We start from the raw sequence: 18,369 nt of genomic DNA on the forward strand, positions 1-18,369 counted from the left end.
TCATTGAATATATTTTAATTAAGGTGAATATTAGCAGTAATTCATATAATAGAAAATTCTAATAATATTTATAAAAATTCTACGATAATTCGTTTGTTTATAACCAAACTAAATTTGAAATAATCGAAATGTGTACATATCTTTATCAGCAGATTAATTTTATTGTAATTTAATATTCTTATAGGTACTGAAAGATAAATACTGTTAAACGATCTTGTTTTACAACAATTACATTTTCAAAAGGAGTGGAAATAAGGATTCGTAAATTAATTCAATAGTTGACCATATGAGCGCTGTATCCAAGTTCCCACTTGTTTACGATAGTGGTTGTCATCTAACTTCACTTTTCCGTTGATCGCGAATTGAGTATCAAAGAGAATTTCGTCGCGCCGTTTCACCGAGATAACGGCAGTGTGATTAATGTGATTGTTCTAAATGGAAAGTGCCAACAAATAATATATAATTATACTCTGCAGTGTTAATTAAGGTGAGGATACATTTTTATCAACAACCCTAAACTAATAATCAACATAATTGAGGTTAACCACCATGCGAAGAACATTTTTTCTTTTTTTTCAATATTCTTATTTGTATGTTTCAGAGAAATTGATCTAAATTTCTAATATTTCGTATCGAAAGGTTGTAAATTTTCGGTGTTAATAAGAATTTAATTAAAATGTTTTATACGTTATGAAATTTGCACGTATAACATTTCATTAGACACCGATAATTATATGTTTATACATAATAATCAATTATATTTGTGACAAAACGGTTATTATTATATTCGTAAAATAAAAAGTAAAATAGTAATATTTCGCAATTTAATTTATCGCTTAAAGTTACTCAGCTTTCTGAATTTAGATAGAACATTCTATATATTATGCGCTCATCAACGTTGAATTGTATTTGTGCGTCATCTTTCGGTGAAAAAAATAATATCAATGTTGGTTTGCATTTGTTGGTAAACGAAAAATTATGGCGGCAAAATTTAAATCTTCCTTTAAAATGTTACAAACATACACTCATCCGCAAAACATTTCCCTTGTATAAAATCGAACTAATTAGTTGATTGTGTGTTTATTTCAGTGCACGAATAAGTGAAATATCCAAAAATGACGGAAGCAAAGCCATCGGGCATAAGACCACCTTCGAAAATTGGTAGACCATGTTGTACACTGCCACCGAGACCATCTATTCCTCCGTCATCGCCAAAAGCATCAGGCAGTAAGTAATAATTAAAAAAAAACAGAGGAAAAAATGATTATTCTTTTGCATGTTCGTGTGTATCGCAGTTTATTTCTTTCATATTTCACTCGATATTATTAGGTTTTCTTCTCTTTTCTTTCTTTCTTTCTATGTCACCATATTTTATCAAAAATGTTTTTCTTTTATTTTAGATACTTAAATATTTATATAATGTAGGTATATGTTGTATATTTATACACACGCCTAAAGAAAATGAGTAGTTAGCACAATAGAATTATGCTTTAAGAAAAAGGGTTGCCAAGCTGTCTGTATATACATACAAAAAGACCATACATTGTATATACAATGTAATACGAAACTGCAGTTACTTTATAATGAAAATATAGAAAAATAGCATGGAGACATATAGGATTAGTCGTTTCGATGAATTACTATACTCGTATCCATATAATATCGCTTTTGTCAGTCTCCATTTACAAGGTAACGAGAACAGATCACCAATCTACTACGTCAGCTTACGTACGAGAATACGATACACGCTTGCGAGACCCTGAAACGAACCTGAACGAATGCTCTTACGAGTTCGAACACGCGAGCTTCTTGTAAGTCGTTCTTCCACCTCTCAACGCGACGCATCTCACCTGAATAGGCCTGCTTAATATTGTTCCTGATCGATCTATTTAAACTGCAAGTACGATTTTCATTCTGGTGAAAATCTTGTTAAGCGAGAACAACTTTGGGTTTCTTTTCTTTTCTTTTTTTTAGAAATTTATTTTGCATACTGTAATTGAATTAAAAAAAAAAAAATATTGTCATACTCGAACGATTCCGAAACTTAACACGATTTTCAACCGGTTGTTCAAACGAGTTCCTAATCATCGAAAGTGAGTGTGTATTCATTATTTTTCTTGGCTACGATCTTAAAGTGATATTTTACGGTAGTATTTCGTGTAACATTTGAAATAATATCGTTCTATTTATTTTCTTAACATGTAGGGTATACATTAGAGATGGACTTGAATTAAAATAATATTTGCAGACTTTCACGAGTCACAGGAATGTCTTAATATTTTCATAGAGGATCATAGACATTAGAAATAATGTAATTAAAACAAAAAGGCTTCTAAGATCTCATAGATCAAAGCCTTAACATATACAATTTAAAAATGAATTAAAACATAATCAGATCTCAATCAAATTTCAAAGAAGAATATATAAATATAAAAATTCTTGATTTTATTTACAATTGTTGAATGAGTTTGAAAAAAAAAGTAGGATGAGGTAAGAAGATTCGCGAGACTTTAACGATTGTATGCAAGAGACGTGTTAAAAGAATCGCAGTGAAGAGAGTTGCATCGAGGGCACGTATCTCGCCTTATTCGATCATGTCCAGAGGTTTCCTTAGCTGAGAATCATGTCCAAGTAGGTAGCCTAAGGGGCGAAGAAGCGAATAAGAAGAATGAAGAACAAACTAACGAATACACGCTTACTTTTTCTCGATCATGACGCATAATACATGCATACATATATGCATTTGCTTATGCAATCCGTCTTGTTCATTATACGTGTTCACATTGTAGTTTCGATTTCGAAGCATTCGTTTCATCTTTCTTGTTATTTTTTTCATTGCTCTTCCACTTTTTATTTATCTTCGTCTCTTTCTCGTAATCACGAAATGGCATCTCTCCCATCGCGTTTGGTTCATATTTCGCAACGCGATAGGGAAACTCAAGGCAATGATAAAATTCATTTTCCATTTTATCCTTTCAAACCGGATCGATTTTACTTTATTCTTTTTTTATTTACTTTATTTCAACGCAGCGCCGTTTCAATTCGATACTTCGGATGAGATTAAAAATTATAATCGTTGCATTTTAATAAATGAAATAAATTGATTTTCTTTCAAATTTTGTTTGATCGATTAAAAACGATAGGAAATGATACAAGTTTTCCTTCAATTTCTGGACATTTCCTCGAAAGATTAAAATCGTTCGCGGTAGTAGTCGTGATGTAATCAACATTCTACTCCATGGTGTTCCGTAACTATGACACCACCGTCTAAATATGGAAAGATTAACGGTTTATGACCGTGTCCCTTGGTTGTTGGTCGTTTTAGTCTTCGTTAATATTTATCCAAGTGTGAATTTATTATAGAGCCGGTTTTATAATACTTTTCTTGGCATTTTAAAACATCGTTCGATACAATAATCGAAAGAAGTTCCTCTTTCATTTGACATCATCATCATCATATTTATTTTTTTGTTGAAATGAAAAAATTCAATTAGAATAATCGAATAATTTTCATCTAACGCGTTATCAAGCGAACGTCATCTCTCATTCTTAGAAGTCTCGATCACGAAATAAAGAAAATCGTTGTTATGCCAAGATGTCGAGAATCTCACGTACATCACCGTGTTTATCCGTTCGTAATCGTGAAATAATCTCGTTGAACATAGGCGCCGTCCTACGCAAGTGCGTTTATGCGATTACTACTACGACGATTTATAGTAGATCTGATCTTATGTTAGTATATTATTTCTACTCCCACGAGTACTCATAAATAATTCATTCGATATCGAATAGAGATAGACCCGGACATACCAGCGATTCCTTTTCTGGATTTTTTTTCCGATACAAAAGTTGGAAATTAAAAGGAACGTCTCTTCTTCTACCAGAAATTAGAATTTCAAAATCTTTCATTCTATACAATATTTTTAATCGGTATAATTATAGGCATAATATAAATAATTTATTATAAAAATTAATAGCGCGTATCGTTATCGTAGCATGTATTCTTAATTATTAATTTTTAATTATCGATCGGACGATAAATCGGTTGTCATTATTACATAAATCATTAACGATATATCATTATAATGTTTAGTATGGTTCGACAGGAAATGTAAACAGTAAGACATCATATTGTATTCCATTCGCATAATAATATTGCCAGGCGGTGTTAAATGGTTATACGTCCCGGTCTATTAAACGTACGTTCGAAATTAATCGATTATCGAATCGATCATAGACATACTACACGCATACTTTCTATATCGTCCAAGATATACATATATCGTCCTTTTGCGTAACGAGACTCGTATAAGGATTCTCTTGCTCGTTCAATTTCCGTTTGTAGATTCGTTGCTTTGACAATTAAAGATCAGCGAACGGATGCAAGTAGCGGAGCAGAGAAAAGATTAGATCGATTAGAAGGAAATTACTCGCCGATTGGCTAATTAACTTTCAAATGAATACATTGTTATGGTTCTAGATTTAAGAATACATTTGATATTTCATTTAGTTTTTTTTCTCCATTGAAATTCTATGAACACACACACACACAAATCATACACATTTAAGGGTTGACAAAAAAAGAAAAAAGAAATCAATCGAATTAAGGTTGGAATAAAATTCTATGGCTTCGTGTTACACGTCCGGGGGCGCATGTAGTTTGTCGTTTTGAGTATGTTTTGCATTATTTTGCATGGCAACTACCACAGACAGCATGGATCACCTCTGGGAAGCGCATGGCCGTAAATTAAGTGAGGCTGGATTGCGCAGAGGATCAGGTAGGTTGGCTTTGTAGATTTCTTTTCTTTGTGTCCTTTTTTTTTTTATATCGAAATTATTCTATTCTTAAAAGTGTGGGGTTCATCAATGTTGACTGTTCAATAAATTCACAGTTCTCTAAAAACTCTGCTATTTACGTGGTCAGTATTTATAATAAAAAAAATATTCAACAAACCTGTTCGTTTTTATTTTACAAAATATTGACCAAGTAAATAGAAAGTAAAGTGTACTTTTTTTGTCGCACGACAAATGCGTATACTTGAATGATTATCAAAGACGCGTGCGTGATTTGAAGTAATTGGTTAGAAAATGAGGAAAATGAGGGAAATGCTATATAGAATGAAATCTTGTATAATAGATACTAGTGTCGTATTGACGGAGGACACGGACAGCTTCATAATAGGAGATCGAGTATGGGTTGGTGGCACGAAGCCCGGTTCAATAGCTTACATCGGCGAAACACAATTTGCTCCGGGAGATTGGGCTGGTGTGGTACTCGACGAGCCCATTGGTAAGAACAAAAGAAGAAACAGAAGATGATGATAATGACGATAACGATGATGAGACAAAATCTATTTAATTGGATACTTTAGGAAAGAACGATGGGTCTGTTGCCGGCTGTCGATATTTTCAATGCGAACCTAAACGTGGCATTTTCTCACGCTTAACGAGATTGACCAGACAACCTTTGCCAGAATCATCATCGTCACCGATTCTAAGAACTCCTACGACTCCACCAGACAGTACAAGGGGATGTTTGATCAAGTCCATTTCACCCTCTTTGAGTAAGGATCGATGCCACAAATATTCGTCGCACGCCTAAGATTTTATTTTATTGCTGTCCTTCATCTTTCTATGATCCTTTTTGCTTGATCAACCAATATTATATATCACGAAAGCCACTCATTAAGCATTATTTTTATTTCAAAGTGCTACTTTTTTGTTTTATATTTTGTTTAAATGAAAATCATAATATTAAGTAGACGATCTGTCTCAGTACATTAATGTAGAATACATGCAGTTAGTTTAGATATTACGATATAACTGCTGCCTTGCCATTTAGCAATTTGCAGTTGTCTGCAAATTTAGCTGTCTTGCTACGTGCTATGTTTAAATTTGACATTATTATTTATATTTTTTCTTTCATATCAACTCGAACATATTTAACATTTATTTTTCCCTATTACGTTTTTAACAAGTTTCAGAAATAAATATATTAAGAATGAATGTATTATTTCAAATACATGTATGAGAGCAGATTACGTGACATTAGCTTAAAACATTACGCATTATGTATAGATGTCCCTTTTTTTAAACAAACAAACAAAAAAAGACTAAAATTGTATTTAATTCGTGTAAATATATAAATATTACCTAACGCAAATATACGCAGACGCATCGACGACCAGCCTTTCGTCGACGGTGTCGCAAAGGGATCTGAAAATAGGTGAAAGGGTCATAGTATCCTCCAGTCAGGGCAGCAAAACAGGAGTACTTCGTTATATGGGAATAACAGAGTTTGCGTCTGGAGAATGGTGTGGAATCGAATTGGATGAACCTCTTGGGAAAAATGATGGTTCTGTCAATGATCAAAGGTCGGCTAAATATTCGATTACTTTTTCGATATCATTCGTCTACTTTATTTCTTCATCTTTTTTTTATTATCTTAGAAATTCCTTCAAGCCTTCATCGATTAATAAATTTATTTATCCCCTCTTGTTTCGCATTAGCATGTGTATAGCACGACCCCCATACAAGGGTCAGTTGTTCATACGGAAACTTTATATGGGTCGCTAGTTAAGAAAGAGTTAAAACAAAATCGATAAGGGTTTCAGAATTTGAGAAGGCATCGAATGAATTTTTCTTTATCGTTTTAAATGTGCATAGTAGTATTGTTACCATAGTTTAGTTAATAGTTTTTTATTTTTTTTTTTTTTAAGAAGAAATAAATAAGTAGAATGAAAATAAAGATAGGGTAGGATACGATGAGGATGACGATGACCATGTGTAATATATTTGAACGTAGGTACTTCGAATGTCGACCGAAATACGGCCTGTTTGCACCAATGCATAAGGTCAGTAAGTCACCCTTGAACAAAAGAACATCCTGCGTGGTTCACAGGCCGTCCGGTGCTGCACTTAACTCGACTTTGAAGAGGACAAATTCTCGAGAGTCACTAGTCTCGATTTCCAGCGTTAACAGCAGTATTGTTGGCTCGAAAATTTCTACAGGCGCTACGAGGGTAAGATTCAAGATGCCAGAGTGACAAATTTGTCGCTAAAAAGAGAAACACTAAAAAACAATAAAACAATAAAATTAAACGACGACAACGAGGACAGCAACGATAAGATTACAAAAAGAGAGAAAAGTATGATGAAGCTTTTGCACGAAGTCCTTTGCCACGGCAACGCACACAGATGCTATTGCATCTTTTCTTTTATCATTCTAGCCTATTCCCACCCCTTATTTTACTTCGCTAAGAATTTTGGAGTACCTTTTATATATATAAATCCGTCCTTTTTCCTCTTATTGTTACTTTCAATTGCTATTAGTCATGTTAATCCTATTTCTTCTTCTTGAAATAGAGGATTAATATCGTTTGCTTCGGTTTTTGTTGAATGACATAGTCTCGAGTACTCGTATCTACAAAATTGATGTTCTAATTTACCTAATACATATATGTGAATATTTTAGACACAAATTAATAAGTATAATAATCGTTGAATTATAATCGGGACACATTTGTCATCGACAAAATTCGAATCTCTGTTTTAGTGATACGCTAATGATAGATTTAGTTGTTAACTTATTATTTATGTTTCTCCCCATATTTTGTTTCAACAAAAGAAGAGTGTTTATGTATTGTTGTCCGAAGTGCATGATTGAATTTTTGTTGCATACAATATTCCAGCGGCCTGGTATGCGCACGTCGACACCCATTCAAAGTTCATTGCAGGTGAGAACACGATTAGTAGCATATTAATGACATGTAATGAGAATGAATTAGTTTTAAGCAAAAGCAAAAAAAAACAATCTAATAATAACCGAGCATATTATGATGGTATTCGGTAGAATTTGTAGTAGAATACAATTAATAAAGAGCGCCTTGTGATAATCTTACTTATGAAACTAGCATAATCGTAATCTCGATAGTTGATCTAAAACGATTAGATACTTTTAGCGATTAGAAGCTGCCTTTTTAATGTACATAATGAAACATATAATACACGTTTATTGTATTTATTATTTATTCATTTTGTAGATAGTTGAACAACAAATCTAATTCTGTGGGTATGTAAATAGTTTTATCTCACTCGTAGTAAAAATTAATTTATTGTCTAAACATCAAAGAACAAAGTCTCTTAGATTAAAAAAAAAGAAGCAAATTAGAAAAATCGTTTTTAGAGAAAAAAAATAATTGTATTACACGTATACCTTTCAATAAAATCCTTTCGGCTTTTCTTTCTATCCTTTTTCTCGTCCTCGATAGAATTACATTTTTTCAATTGAGGTGAGTATATTCTGCGTTTTTTGTTAATAGCAAATGCATATCGGGAATTTAAACACGTATGCGTTTGATTTAGACACTTTGTTAGACATACGTGATGATAGAAGAATATTAATACGATGCTTATGCACATACACGTACATACATGCTTACATATATATATATATATATGCAGGGGCATTGTTTTAGTTGTATTAGTTTGAAACCGGTTATTTAGTAGTACAAGGATTTGCCAATAACAAAGGATGGCTGTGAGTTTAAATGCGATTAGACAAAGTTAGACGAGCTCTCTCTCTCTTTTTTTCTCGAGAAGAAAGAGAGAGAGAGAGAGAGAGAGAGACAGAACGAATGTTACGTTGTTACGTAAACTTATGCGTATCAAACATAAACATTGGCTTACATATTAATGAGATTAGAATTAAAACAATTATTATTAATGAATCATGTTTCTAAATCTATGTTAATGACTCAAAACAAGCATAGCATTTTTATTAGATTTACGTATACATATATTTATAAATGCATTAATGAAATGTACGTGTAAAAAATGTGTGTATACGAATATATGCAATTTCATTTAAATTCTGCGTATTGCAATTAACAATATTTATATTCAAATGCTATATAGCGAGCTTTTGTAAATAGGATTATTTAAAATTTGAATGAATTACAAGTAGGTCGTAATCTAGAATAAAATATATCCATTTTAGGAAATGTTAAAGGAGAAACAACAGGAAATTGAATTTCTTCGAAGAGAACGAGATTTGGAAAGGGATCGTGTCACGAAAGCTGCTAATCAGGCTGATCAAGCGGAACAATCTGTGATCTTAATTAAACAAGAATATGATAAGGTAGAGAAAGATCATAGATAATTAAATTATTCATTATTTACATATTTTCAATTGGTAAGAAAAAGAAATGATATTTAAAATTGTAGTATCGCGAGGAGATGGAAAAGACCGTTCTCAATGTGGAAATGGCCCTTAACAAAATTTTAGAAGAGAAGAACACTTTGGCAATACAGTTAGAAGAGGAAAGAAGAAAATGCGAGGACCTTCTCTTCCGTTTTGAGGAAGAATCCGTCAATAAAGATGACATACAAGTAAGTTTCGAGAAAAATTATATCCGTGAAATTAATTAGGACGACGAAGAGAAAAAAAGAAATGATTATCTTATATTTTACGAATATTGATAATATAATATACATATGTATTTGAAATGAAAAAAAGAAAAAGGAGACTCATTGCTCCTAAATAATTTTCCGGTGAGTTTAATAATAAATAATATATATGTGGGATATTGGAGAAAATTCATAAGTAAAAGTGTGGATAAATATAAAGGGAAGTAACGCTACGATATGAATGTTCGAGAACGATCATTATTAAATATATACATTAATATTTCTAGAATAAGTAAAGATGTTTTTCTGGTAGGTAGAGCTATAAGAAATTTTCTCCTCTGTTGTTACGGTGCGGAGAAATGAGAGAGTATGGGTACATGCGTGTGTTTAGCGTGGATGTGGGAGAATACGAGAAACGGCGATATAAAAAAAAGGAATAAAGAGGAAATAAAAGTCGAATAAGAGTGGGGCTACGAAAAATATCCTACATATATATATATATTTTATTTTGGATATTTTCTAAACACACGCATATACGATGATAATTTAATTTCTTCTAATCATATTATCATATTTAGAAAAATCAAATACATTTTTGTATGAATGGTTATGGGATATTGGTAAAAGCTTGGTGTATAGAATTTGACAGCTTCGTTGGGATTGTAAAATCGGTGTTGGGTTTGCGAATGGAGACACACAAAAAAATAAAGATTAGAACTTTTAAAAAATATATTAAAAATTTGGTTTAAAACAACAAGAAAAATTGTCCATTTAAATAGAACTTTTGTTGTGCTTCTTCGTAGGAAACGAAAAAACGATCAATGCATCATTGGCTTTAACACAGAAAACTTATGGTTTATTTTCAGAAAGAGAGAAGTGATCAAAGTGTGAGTATGCATCGGCAGCCATTTGAATCAGAAGAGGGGTTCATGCTGTGTCTCTGCACCGCTTGTATTATTATCACTCTTGTCGTGTCCCATAGCATTCGAAATCATATCTAACGAGAACTCTTTATCCTCCTTTTTCTCTTTCTTTCTCAATTTATTTACTTATTCTTTTTCTCTCCCTATCTATTTACATTTCTGTCCTTTTTTGTCTCAGTTTCTCTCATTGTTTAATTCGCGAAATCAAAGTAACGCTTAGATCGTTATAATTCATGTTTAATTGTATAATTATCATTAACGGCTGCTCTCCAAAAAACGAAAGAGTTTCGTTGAAACAATTATTGCGTTTAATTAACTTATTTAAAAAAGAAAATGAAAAGAAAAGAAAAAAAGAAAAAACAAAAGGCACAAAAAAATGTATTCAACAATTAAAATTTCGTCGAATCTCTTAGATTTGTAGTAAAGGAATTAACTATTATTTTTTATAATAATCTATAAACAATACTTTGCTTTGCAACGCCTATTAAATGTTAATTTAATTTAATTTATGCTATATACGTTTAATGCTTTGCGCAAATAATATGAAATATTGTTAACAATTATTATATCAGAGATTGTGTCGAGGATCGACGATATCGAAGATACCGCAAAGTAATGTAACCGTTCATTTCTTATATTATTTATTCATTTTTCTCTCGTTGTATCACCACCGTGCAGTATTATTATTCACTTTTTTATTTATTTATTAATTTATTTATTTTTTTAATTGGTTCTATGAGTTGTTGCGTTCATTTACATTCCCTCGCAAATACGCACATTTACACGCAAATACAAATACACTCACACACATATGTATTACTGTTAATTACAAAGAGTCATTGTTAAATAACATATTTTTCATTGATTATAAAATGTCGTTCAATTAATTACATTATTCTCTCTTATTTCTTTTTATTGCTTTGTACATACATACATCTTCGTTCATTTATATGTTTGTTTGATTTATTTTTCATTAAAAATTGATTATCAAAATTTCTAAAAGTCTTATAGAAAAATTCGTATATACGGATGGAACAACATAGCTTTTCGTATAGTTTTGAGTGTGCTTCTCGATATTATAATCTACGATTTTACTACACGACGATTAGATTCTCCGTGATGTAAAAAGAAAATATGTATTTCCCATTAGGTAATAAATACAGTAAATGAAAACAGAATCAAGGAACTCGAGAAACTACTTTCGGAGGAAAGGGAACGGGTTATACAGCTTGAACGTGACAGTACGAAATTATTCGAAGCTGAGGAAGAACTTGCGCGTTTACGTAGTTGTCAAACAAGTAATCAAGACAAAATAGAATTCGAAGGTATGAATAAATAATTAAAAAAACAAAAACGAAAGAAAGATATCACATATAACATGAAAATCTTTTCCACGTAGATCTACGTAATCGGAACGAAAATTTGAAGGAAACGAAAGATGCGTTGGAAAAACAAGTCAACGAAAAAACTGTTCTGGTAGAAGAATATCTTGAATCAATGAAAAATCTTGAAGTAAAATTGAAGGAAAAGGAAGAGGAAGGTAATTTGAAGAAACAAGTCGAAAACGATCTTCAAAATAATTTGAAAGAAACCAAGGAAACCCTTCGAGAGAAATTAATGTACATCGAAAACATGAGGCAAGAGTTTGAGATCAATACGAATGCGTTGAAGAAAGAATTAACGGAGATGAAGAAAAGGATCGAGGATGTTAACGAGAAACACGCGACCGAGAAACAATCGTTGATTGTGGAATATGAGAAAATTGTTGAAGATAAAAACAAACAGATAGAAATGAAATCGCAACAATTGACTAGCGAGTCTCAAAAACATTTGGAAAGTCAGAGCAACGTGTTGGAAAATTTGAAGGCTGAGAATATGAAACATATTAATGAACTTTCCGAATCATTTGGTAAACAATTAAATGTAAAGGATTCCAAACTCAAAGAAATATCTTCGCAATTGAACGAGAAAATTTCTGAAGCCCAAAAACTCTCGAACGAGTTATCGAATCAGCAAGATTTGTATAATAGAAAGGACAAAGAATTGAACGATATTTTGCACAAACTTGAAGGTATAATATAAAAGGTTTCATAAGTAAATACGAATTTTCTTTAAGAAATCAAATTGATTCGTTCGTTTTACAGAATTGAATGTACAATTGAAAGCAGCCGAAAGTAAAAATGTTTTGCTCGCGGATCAACTTCGAATTCAGGAACACGCGGCCGAAGATACGGACAGGATAATGAAAGAGAAAGAAAAATTGGTAAATGCAATTTGATTTTCAATGAATGTTTTTTCCTTTCCTTTTTCTTTGATTTTTAATCGATCGAAAGAATATTTTATTATTTATTTTAGTTGCGTTATTATTTTGTTCTTATTTAGGAAGAAGACTTGTCTATGTTAAGAGCTACGGCAACAGATTCCTCTGCATACTTAGAAAAATTAAACGAAGAATTAAAATTAAAAGACAAAGAACTTGCGGAACTTCGAGCTTCTATGACAACGCAAATCGAAGAATTAAAGAAAGAATTTCAAGGAGAAATCGATGTGAAATCTAAATACATCGAAGAGATTAATTTAGACGCGTCGCAGAAAACGATGATACTCAATAAGAAAGAAAAGGAGATTTCTGAATTGAAATCTTTAGTCGAGAGCAAAGACGAAGAGATAAAACATCTCGTAGAAAAGAATTCAGGTGACAGTAAATGGAAGAGCTTTTACAATTACACGATAATCCTACATATGATAATATTAACTGTTGTTTGGTTTTTTAGAATTACAATATGCACTTACGTTATCCGAGCAAACTAAAACGAATTTGGAAAGCGAACTACGTGTATTCGAATCGAATATAGAGAATTTAAATCAACAATTAGCAAGGGCCGAAGAAAAATTCGTTAATGTATCTTCCCAAAAAGATAAATTGGTTAGTATTAACTATATTAAGTGCTGTATTATCAGAGAAAAAAAACAAAAATATAATCAAATGTTATCCATTGAATTTAGGAATTAGATATAGCTAACTTGATAAGTAGCTCTGCCAATTCCTCCGAGCAATTAACGAAATACAACGATGAGTTGCGGGAAAAAGAAAGAGATATTGATAAATTGCAGGATAAGGTGTATCAAATGGAAAAAGATTTAACAAGTACGCAAGGGAAACTAGAAAATACAGAAAAGGAATTGAATAAAAATGTTTCTCTGTTGCAAGAATCGCGTTTAGAAACGGAGAATATTAAATCTCAATTAATCAAAGAGAAAGAACTTTGCCTTGAACTTTCGGAGAAGATTAAAAAACACGAATCCAAAGAAAATGATCTTCTCAATGAAATAGAAATTGCTAAGAGTACGGAATTAAGTTTGAAAGAAAAATCTAACTTGATTTCCGATCTTAACGATAAATTGAAGAAAATTGAGGAAGACAAAGTTATTCTTCGTAAAGAGTATGAAACTGCAGAGGAGTCGTTTAAAAGAGAATCTTTGGATCTTCAAAAGCAATTGGACGACGTGAAGACGCAACTAATCGCGTCGAAGGAAGAAATACAAGTTTTGCAAAAAGCAAAAGTAAAATTGGAAGCTAATCAAAGTGCGAGTCGTTGGTCGATCGAAGAATTAACTGACAAATTAAACTCGGAAACGGAAGCTCGTACTAAACTTGATTCTATTATTGCGGAAAAGAATTCGAAAATCAAATCTTTGGATGACGCGCTTTCTGATTTGCGACGAGAAAAAGAAATGATTAATTTAAATAGAGAAATGACTAATCAAGAAACCGTTAACACATTAAATAGTATGGAAAATACTGTCGCAGATTTAAATGAAAAATTAGTTGTCGCTACTGAAAATATAGAAACTAAGAGTAACGAATTGGCTATCGCACAAGCGGAAGCTGAACAACGTAAAACGCAAATTTCAGAGCTAACTGTAGAATCAGATTCGCTGAAAAATTCTCTGATACAAATTAACGATAAATTACATAACTTAGAAAATAAACTAAAGGAGAAAGATAATGAGCTTCGTAAAACTGAAGAAGATAAAACTCGCTTAGAAGATAATTTAAAACAAGTAGAAATAGAATTAAAGAATGTGCAATCTGACATAGTAACTAAGAACAATATACTCGCTGAATTAAATGACAAAATAAAAGATGTACAAGACACTAAAGAAGACTTTATAATTAAATTACAAAATAAGTTGGAAAGTGATATTAAGGCTAAAGAATCTGCATTAGAAATAAGTGAGAAACAAAGGAACGAGTTGGTACAAGTTAAAGAGTCGCTCGAACAACTACTTGCTACTAAAAGTGCTGATTTGAATGCCAACGAAATAACTATGAATAATTTAAAAGAACAATTAAAAGTTTTACAAGACAAGCAAGAACATACGGTAGCTAAAGAAGACTCGAAGAAAGAAGAAGTCAAAGCTATGACGAATGAAATTGAAGAAATGCGTAAAGAAAACACAAACTTATTAATTACGAAAAATACTCTAGAAAAATTGATTATGGAACAACGTAGTCAAATTGATATGTTAACAAATACTATTAAAAGTAAAGAGAAAGAAGCGGAGAAAAATACGCAAAATCTCATTGAAAAATTAAATATTGTTACGACGGAAGCAGCCCAATTGAAAGAAGTACACAGTCGTCTGTATGTACTAAACAAATTATATTTTTCTTTCCCATTTTTTCTTTTTGAATTCTTTTTTTAAATTATAATTTTTTCATTTCTATCTTCTTTTTCCAGGGAGAAGGAAAATAAACAGATTGCTTCAAAATTATCTGAGGCTACGAATCAATTGAAATTATCACGCGAAAGCATAAAAAATAATTTCGATGTAGGTTTCTAGTTTTTCTTTTTCTTTTGAAAATTAATTAATCTCTCGTGTTATTGTAATATTTGTATTTTATGAAATAATAATATAGAAATGATACATTTTAGGCAGCTGGTGGTGACGTGAATCAACAAATGGGTATATTACTCTCTATTACTTATAATAATTAATTATAATACTATTTTCATAATTATTAACATTATAATTTTATTTAATTTAACAGATAAAGATATCGAGGTGATAAGATTGAAAGAAGAAAACGAATTAGTTAAAGGCCAAATTGATTTCCTAAACTCTGTAATAGTGGATATGCAGAGAAAAAATGAAACTCTGTTGTGTAAAATAGAAGTTTTAGAAATGGGTGTACCCGCAAATGAAGCAGATGATTATAATCGGTTTGTATACTTTTATTGATTTAGACTAATAAATGTAAATGCAATTACATAAAAAAGAAATTGTTATAGGACCACCCTAGACAAACGAAATAAAGCACCTCGTATGTTCTGTGATATTTGCGATCAATTTGATTTACACGAAACAGAGGATTGTCCGCGTCAAGCTCAAGATTTTACCGAGCCGGAGAAAATCATTAAATCTCCGAAGAAATCATCTTTGGAGAGACCGTATTGTGAAAATTGCGAAAGTAAGAATACTATTTTACTCTTTACTATTTTTTCTTTTGTTTGTTTAAATTTGCCTTCAAATCAAATAATGCATGTCTAGTGTATTAAAAAAGAAATCCTGACACAAATGTTATCCTAGAAAAAAATGATAAGTGCTAATAATTTCACATGTTAATTGTTTTACAGCCTTCGGACACGATACACGTGATTGCGATGATACAGAAACATATTAACGTCGTATTGTTATCTGTAGTCCTATTTACAATGCTTGCCAGAAATCCTAATTATATAAAGAAATTTGTTAAAGTTTGCAGAGTATATTTTTGTATCAGAGAAATACAATCAGGTCCTAATATGTGAGCATGTCTTCCTTCGCGTAGGATTAATATTTCTGCATAAGTTGAGGCATTTTGTATAGAAAGAAAAAGAAAAGAAAAAAAAGCAAGAAAATGCATCTTCCTATCCATGCTGTCACAAGCACAATGTATTTAGATTTGCGAAAATGAGCAGCTATTTATTTTCTATTTACATTGATTCAATTGTTAATTACCGGGGCATGATAAAATCTTATTTAAAGACATGTTAACAGTGGTGGTCCTGAAGGGAAAAAATAGACAGGGTTGTCTACTAGCAGATCTATTAAATAATTCATATTAGTTGAATACGAAAAAAACCACAATTGTAATTATGTACATAAGTATTTATATTATCAATCGATGCATCTCCTATTTAATATTTATTACGCACAAAATGTGCGCAATACTCTTAATAAGTAGTTCCTCTCTTTCTATATAGGTATTTATATTTGGCACACACAGTTATTTCGTTTCTAATAATACACTGTATACTTTCAAGTATACAGCGTATATATTTGCTATGAAATATATTTTATTTTCATAGATTATTTATATGATATGTTAGTCCTAGGATAAAAGTTGATATTGGTTGTATAAGTTAACGCGTTAATAATTTCTTGGTTATACAAATTAATTTATAATGTTAGGAAAAGATATTCTTTTATCCATTCACATAATTTGCTTGTTGCTTTTTTGTACCTGACAAATATGAAGGTATTCCACTGTTGATTATCCAGTCTTTTTCTTGTTGATAATTGTTTTAACAATTTAACTGTTATTTAAATCTCGTAAAAATTGAATACTCCAGTATAAAAGAGAGAAAAAAGAAACAATTATTATCTTGGACTATTGTCATTCTATATATATATATATATCTATTTATAAACTTGCCATAAAAAATTTGTGTAAAAATAAATCGAAGGAAGTACTTTGTAAAAAAAAAAATGATGAAATAAAATTGATACAGAAATGCAGTAAATATTCAAGAATACAATTTTTTCAAATTATGTATAATAGTGTATATTTTATTAGAGATAAATATCATAGAAAATTTGTCGTAATTTATTATCCATTTTGGGCAAACAATTAGGCTGAGCAGTCAATTGAATAGTTAAAAGTTAATTTAACCCAAATTGAACGATTACTGATGCATATTCATATGTATATTTATATTAATTGGTAAATACCTATAATGAGTTTCCAATTCGTTAATCTAATCCTTCCTTTTTTTCTTTTATCGCCTCCTGAAATGAAAAATAAAAAACTGTTATGTGTAGTGTTTTTTTATTAGAATGCAATTATATGTTTCAAAATAACTACTTTAAAACGTTCTTCAAATAATGACAATTCAGCTATGAGATCAGTTATTGCGTGCATAAAAGCTTCGTGTGGTGTATAATCTGACGTTGTTTGTATCCTAATTACAAACTTATGTTCCAATGGATGAGGTACTTTGTAACCAGCGAACAAAACTTGAGGATCTTTTAATAGTTGGCTAAAATAAATACAAAAATTATGTTATATTTTATCAAATCAAAACAAGAGTGTATAAGGTACAATTAGGATATAATATTATAAAAGAGATAACATACTTTCTAATCATATTTCCAAGAGTATGATCTTCTTTGTTCACTGTGAAAATTGCTGCATTTGGTACCTTAGTATCCTGCTCCTTTATTATCCTTTTAATTAAAAATACCAAAAGATAGAATTTTTTGAGGTTAGATTTAGATAAATATTTGTTTCTTACTTTTTCTCTCCCTCGTAGAGTAAGAATGATTCAAAGGTTGGTGGCGCATTCATGTTTATATTAAATTTTTAAAAGAACTGTATCTTTTTGTTGTATATTAATATATTTTTTTCACTTCGCTATTAACAAAACAAGGTAATAACGCTAACACCTACAACACCTCATTTGAAATGAGTACTACGTGTATCATTGAGTGTTTCGTACTACACGACGAATATCGATTGACATGCAATAACTAATATGATTATATATTTTTCATAAATGCACATAGTTTAATATTAAATAAAACCAAGGATTACATAGGAAATTCTATTAAAACACATTAAATTGTAATGATAATAATATTTTAGAATCTTATGAAAATACATTGTAAAATTTTCGAACACACGAATTGAGTCGTAAAATCGCGGTCGTCTCTATTCGGGTAAGTTCGTGAGAGCTCGGAATATGTAATAGTATAATATATATGAGTTTGT

General features: G+C 30.9%; 2 protein-coding genes across 7 annotated transcripts; one reads left to right on the forward strand and one right to left on the reverse strand.

The window, feature by feature from the left end:
* The first annotated feature begins 203 nt into the window (after nucleotides 1-203).
* On the forward strand, nucleotides 204-16,214 carry LOC106786254 (CAP-Gly domain-containing linker protein 1). Of its 6 annotated transcripts, XM_014747430.1 has the most exons (22): nucleotides 204-487; nucleotides 1,090-1,227; nucleotides 4,710-4,778; nucleotides 5,138-5,290; nucleotides 5,373-5,564; nucleotides 6,173-6,374; nucleotides 6,806-7,022; nucleotides 7,692-7,736; nucleotides 8,999-9,139; nucleotides 9,226-9,390; nucleotides 10,275-10,295; nucleotides 11,482-11,656; nucleotides 11,731-12,402; nucleotides 12,476-12,594; nucleotides 12,714-13,026; nucleotides 13,106-13,257; nucleotides 13,338-14,980; nucleotides 15,077-15,167; nucleotides 15,272-15,302; nucleotides 15,388-15,559; nucleotides 15,629-15,807; nucleotides 15,974-16,214. In XM_014747430.1, the coding sequence occupies exons 2-22, from the start codon at nucleotides 1,116-1,118 to the stop codon at nucleotides 16,018-16,020; spliced, it is 4,911 nt and encodes a 1,636-aa protein (XP_014602916.1). In that variant the 5' UTR covers nucleotides 204-487; nucleotides 1,090-1,115; the 3' UTR covers nucleotides 16,021-16,214. The 6 variants fall into 6 exon arrangements, with proteins under 6 accessions (XP_014602916.1, XP_014602917.1, XP_014602918.1 ...); XM_014747431.1 differs by lacking the exon at nucleotides 10,275-10,295 and having other exon boundaries at nucleotides 205-487; XM_014747432.1 differs by lacking the exon at nucleotides 7,692-7,736 and having other exon boundaries at nucleotides 205-487.
* A 910-nt stretch (nucleotides 16,215-17,124) lies between these two features.
* LOC106786259 (DNA-directed RNA polymerase II subunit RPB11) lies at nucleotides 17,125-18,338 on the reverse strand. Its single transcript, XM_014747445.1, has 4 exons — nucleotides 17,894-18,338; nucleotides 17,736-17,825; nucleotides 17,464-17,638; nucleotides 17,125-17,387 (listed from the first exon to the last, which is right to left on the reverse strand). Exons 1-4 carry the CDS (start codon nucleotides 17,944-17,946, stop codon nucleotides 17,352-17,354), a joined length of 354 nt encoding a protein of 117 aa, XP_014602931.1. The 5' UTR covers nucleotides 17,947-18,338; the 3' UTR covers nucleotides 17,125-17,351.
* Between the last annotated feature and the right edge of the window lie 31 nt (nucleotides 18,339-18,369).

The sequence above is a fragment of the Polistes canadensis genome, unplaced genomic scaffold, assembly GCF_001313835.1.
Source record: "Polistes canadensis isolate GaletaPanama2010 unplaced genomic scaffold, ASM131383v1 scaffold_70, whole genome shotgun sequence".
NCBI lineage: Eukaryota > Metazoa > Arthropoda > Insecta > Hymenoptera > Vespidae > Polistes > Polistes canadensis.

Coding starts and splice junctions, on each gene's coding strand:
- LOC106786254 (XM_014747430.1), top strand. CDS start 1,116: ATGACGGAAGCAAAGCCATCGGGCATAAGACCACCTTCGAAAATTGGT. Junction 7,023..7,691: donor TTTCTACAGGCGCTACGAGG/GTAAGATTCAAG, acceptor ACAATATTCCAG/CGGCCTGGTATGCGCACGTC. Junction 15,808..15,973: donor GTATTGTGAAAATTGCGAAA/GTAAGAATACTA, acceptor ATTGTTTTACAG/CCTTCGGACACGATACACGT.
- LOC106786259 (XM_014747445.1), bottom strand. CDS start 17,946: ATGAATGCGCCACCAACCTTTGAATCATTCTTACTCTACGAGGGAGAG. Junction 17,826..17,893: donor CTCTACGAGGGAGAGAAAAA/GTAAGAAACAAA, acceptor TTTAATTAAAAG/GATAATAAAGGAGCAGGATA. Junction 17,639..17,735: donor CTTGGAAATATGATTAGAAA/GTATGTTATCTC, acceptor TATTTATTTTAG/CCAACTATTAAAAGATCCTC.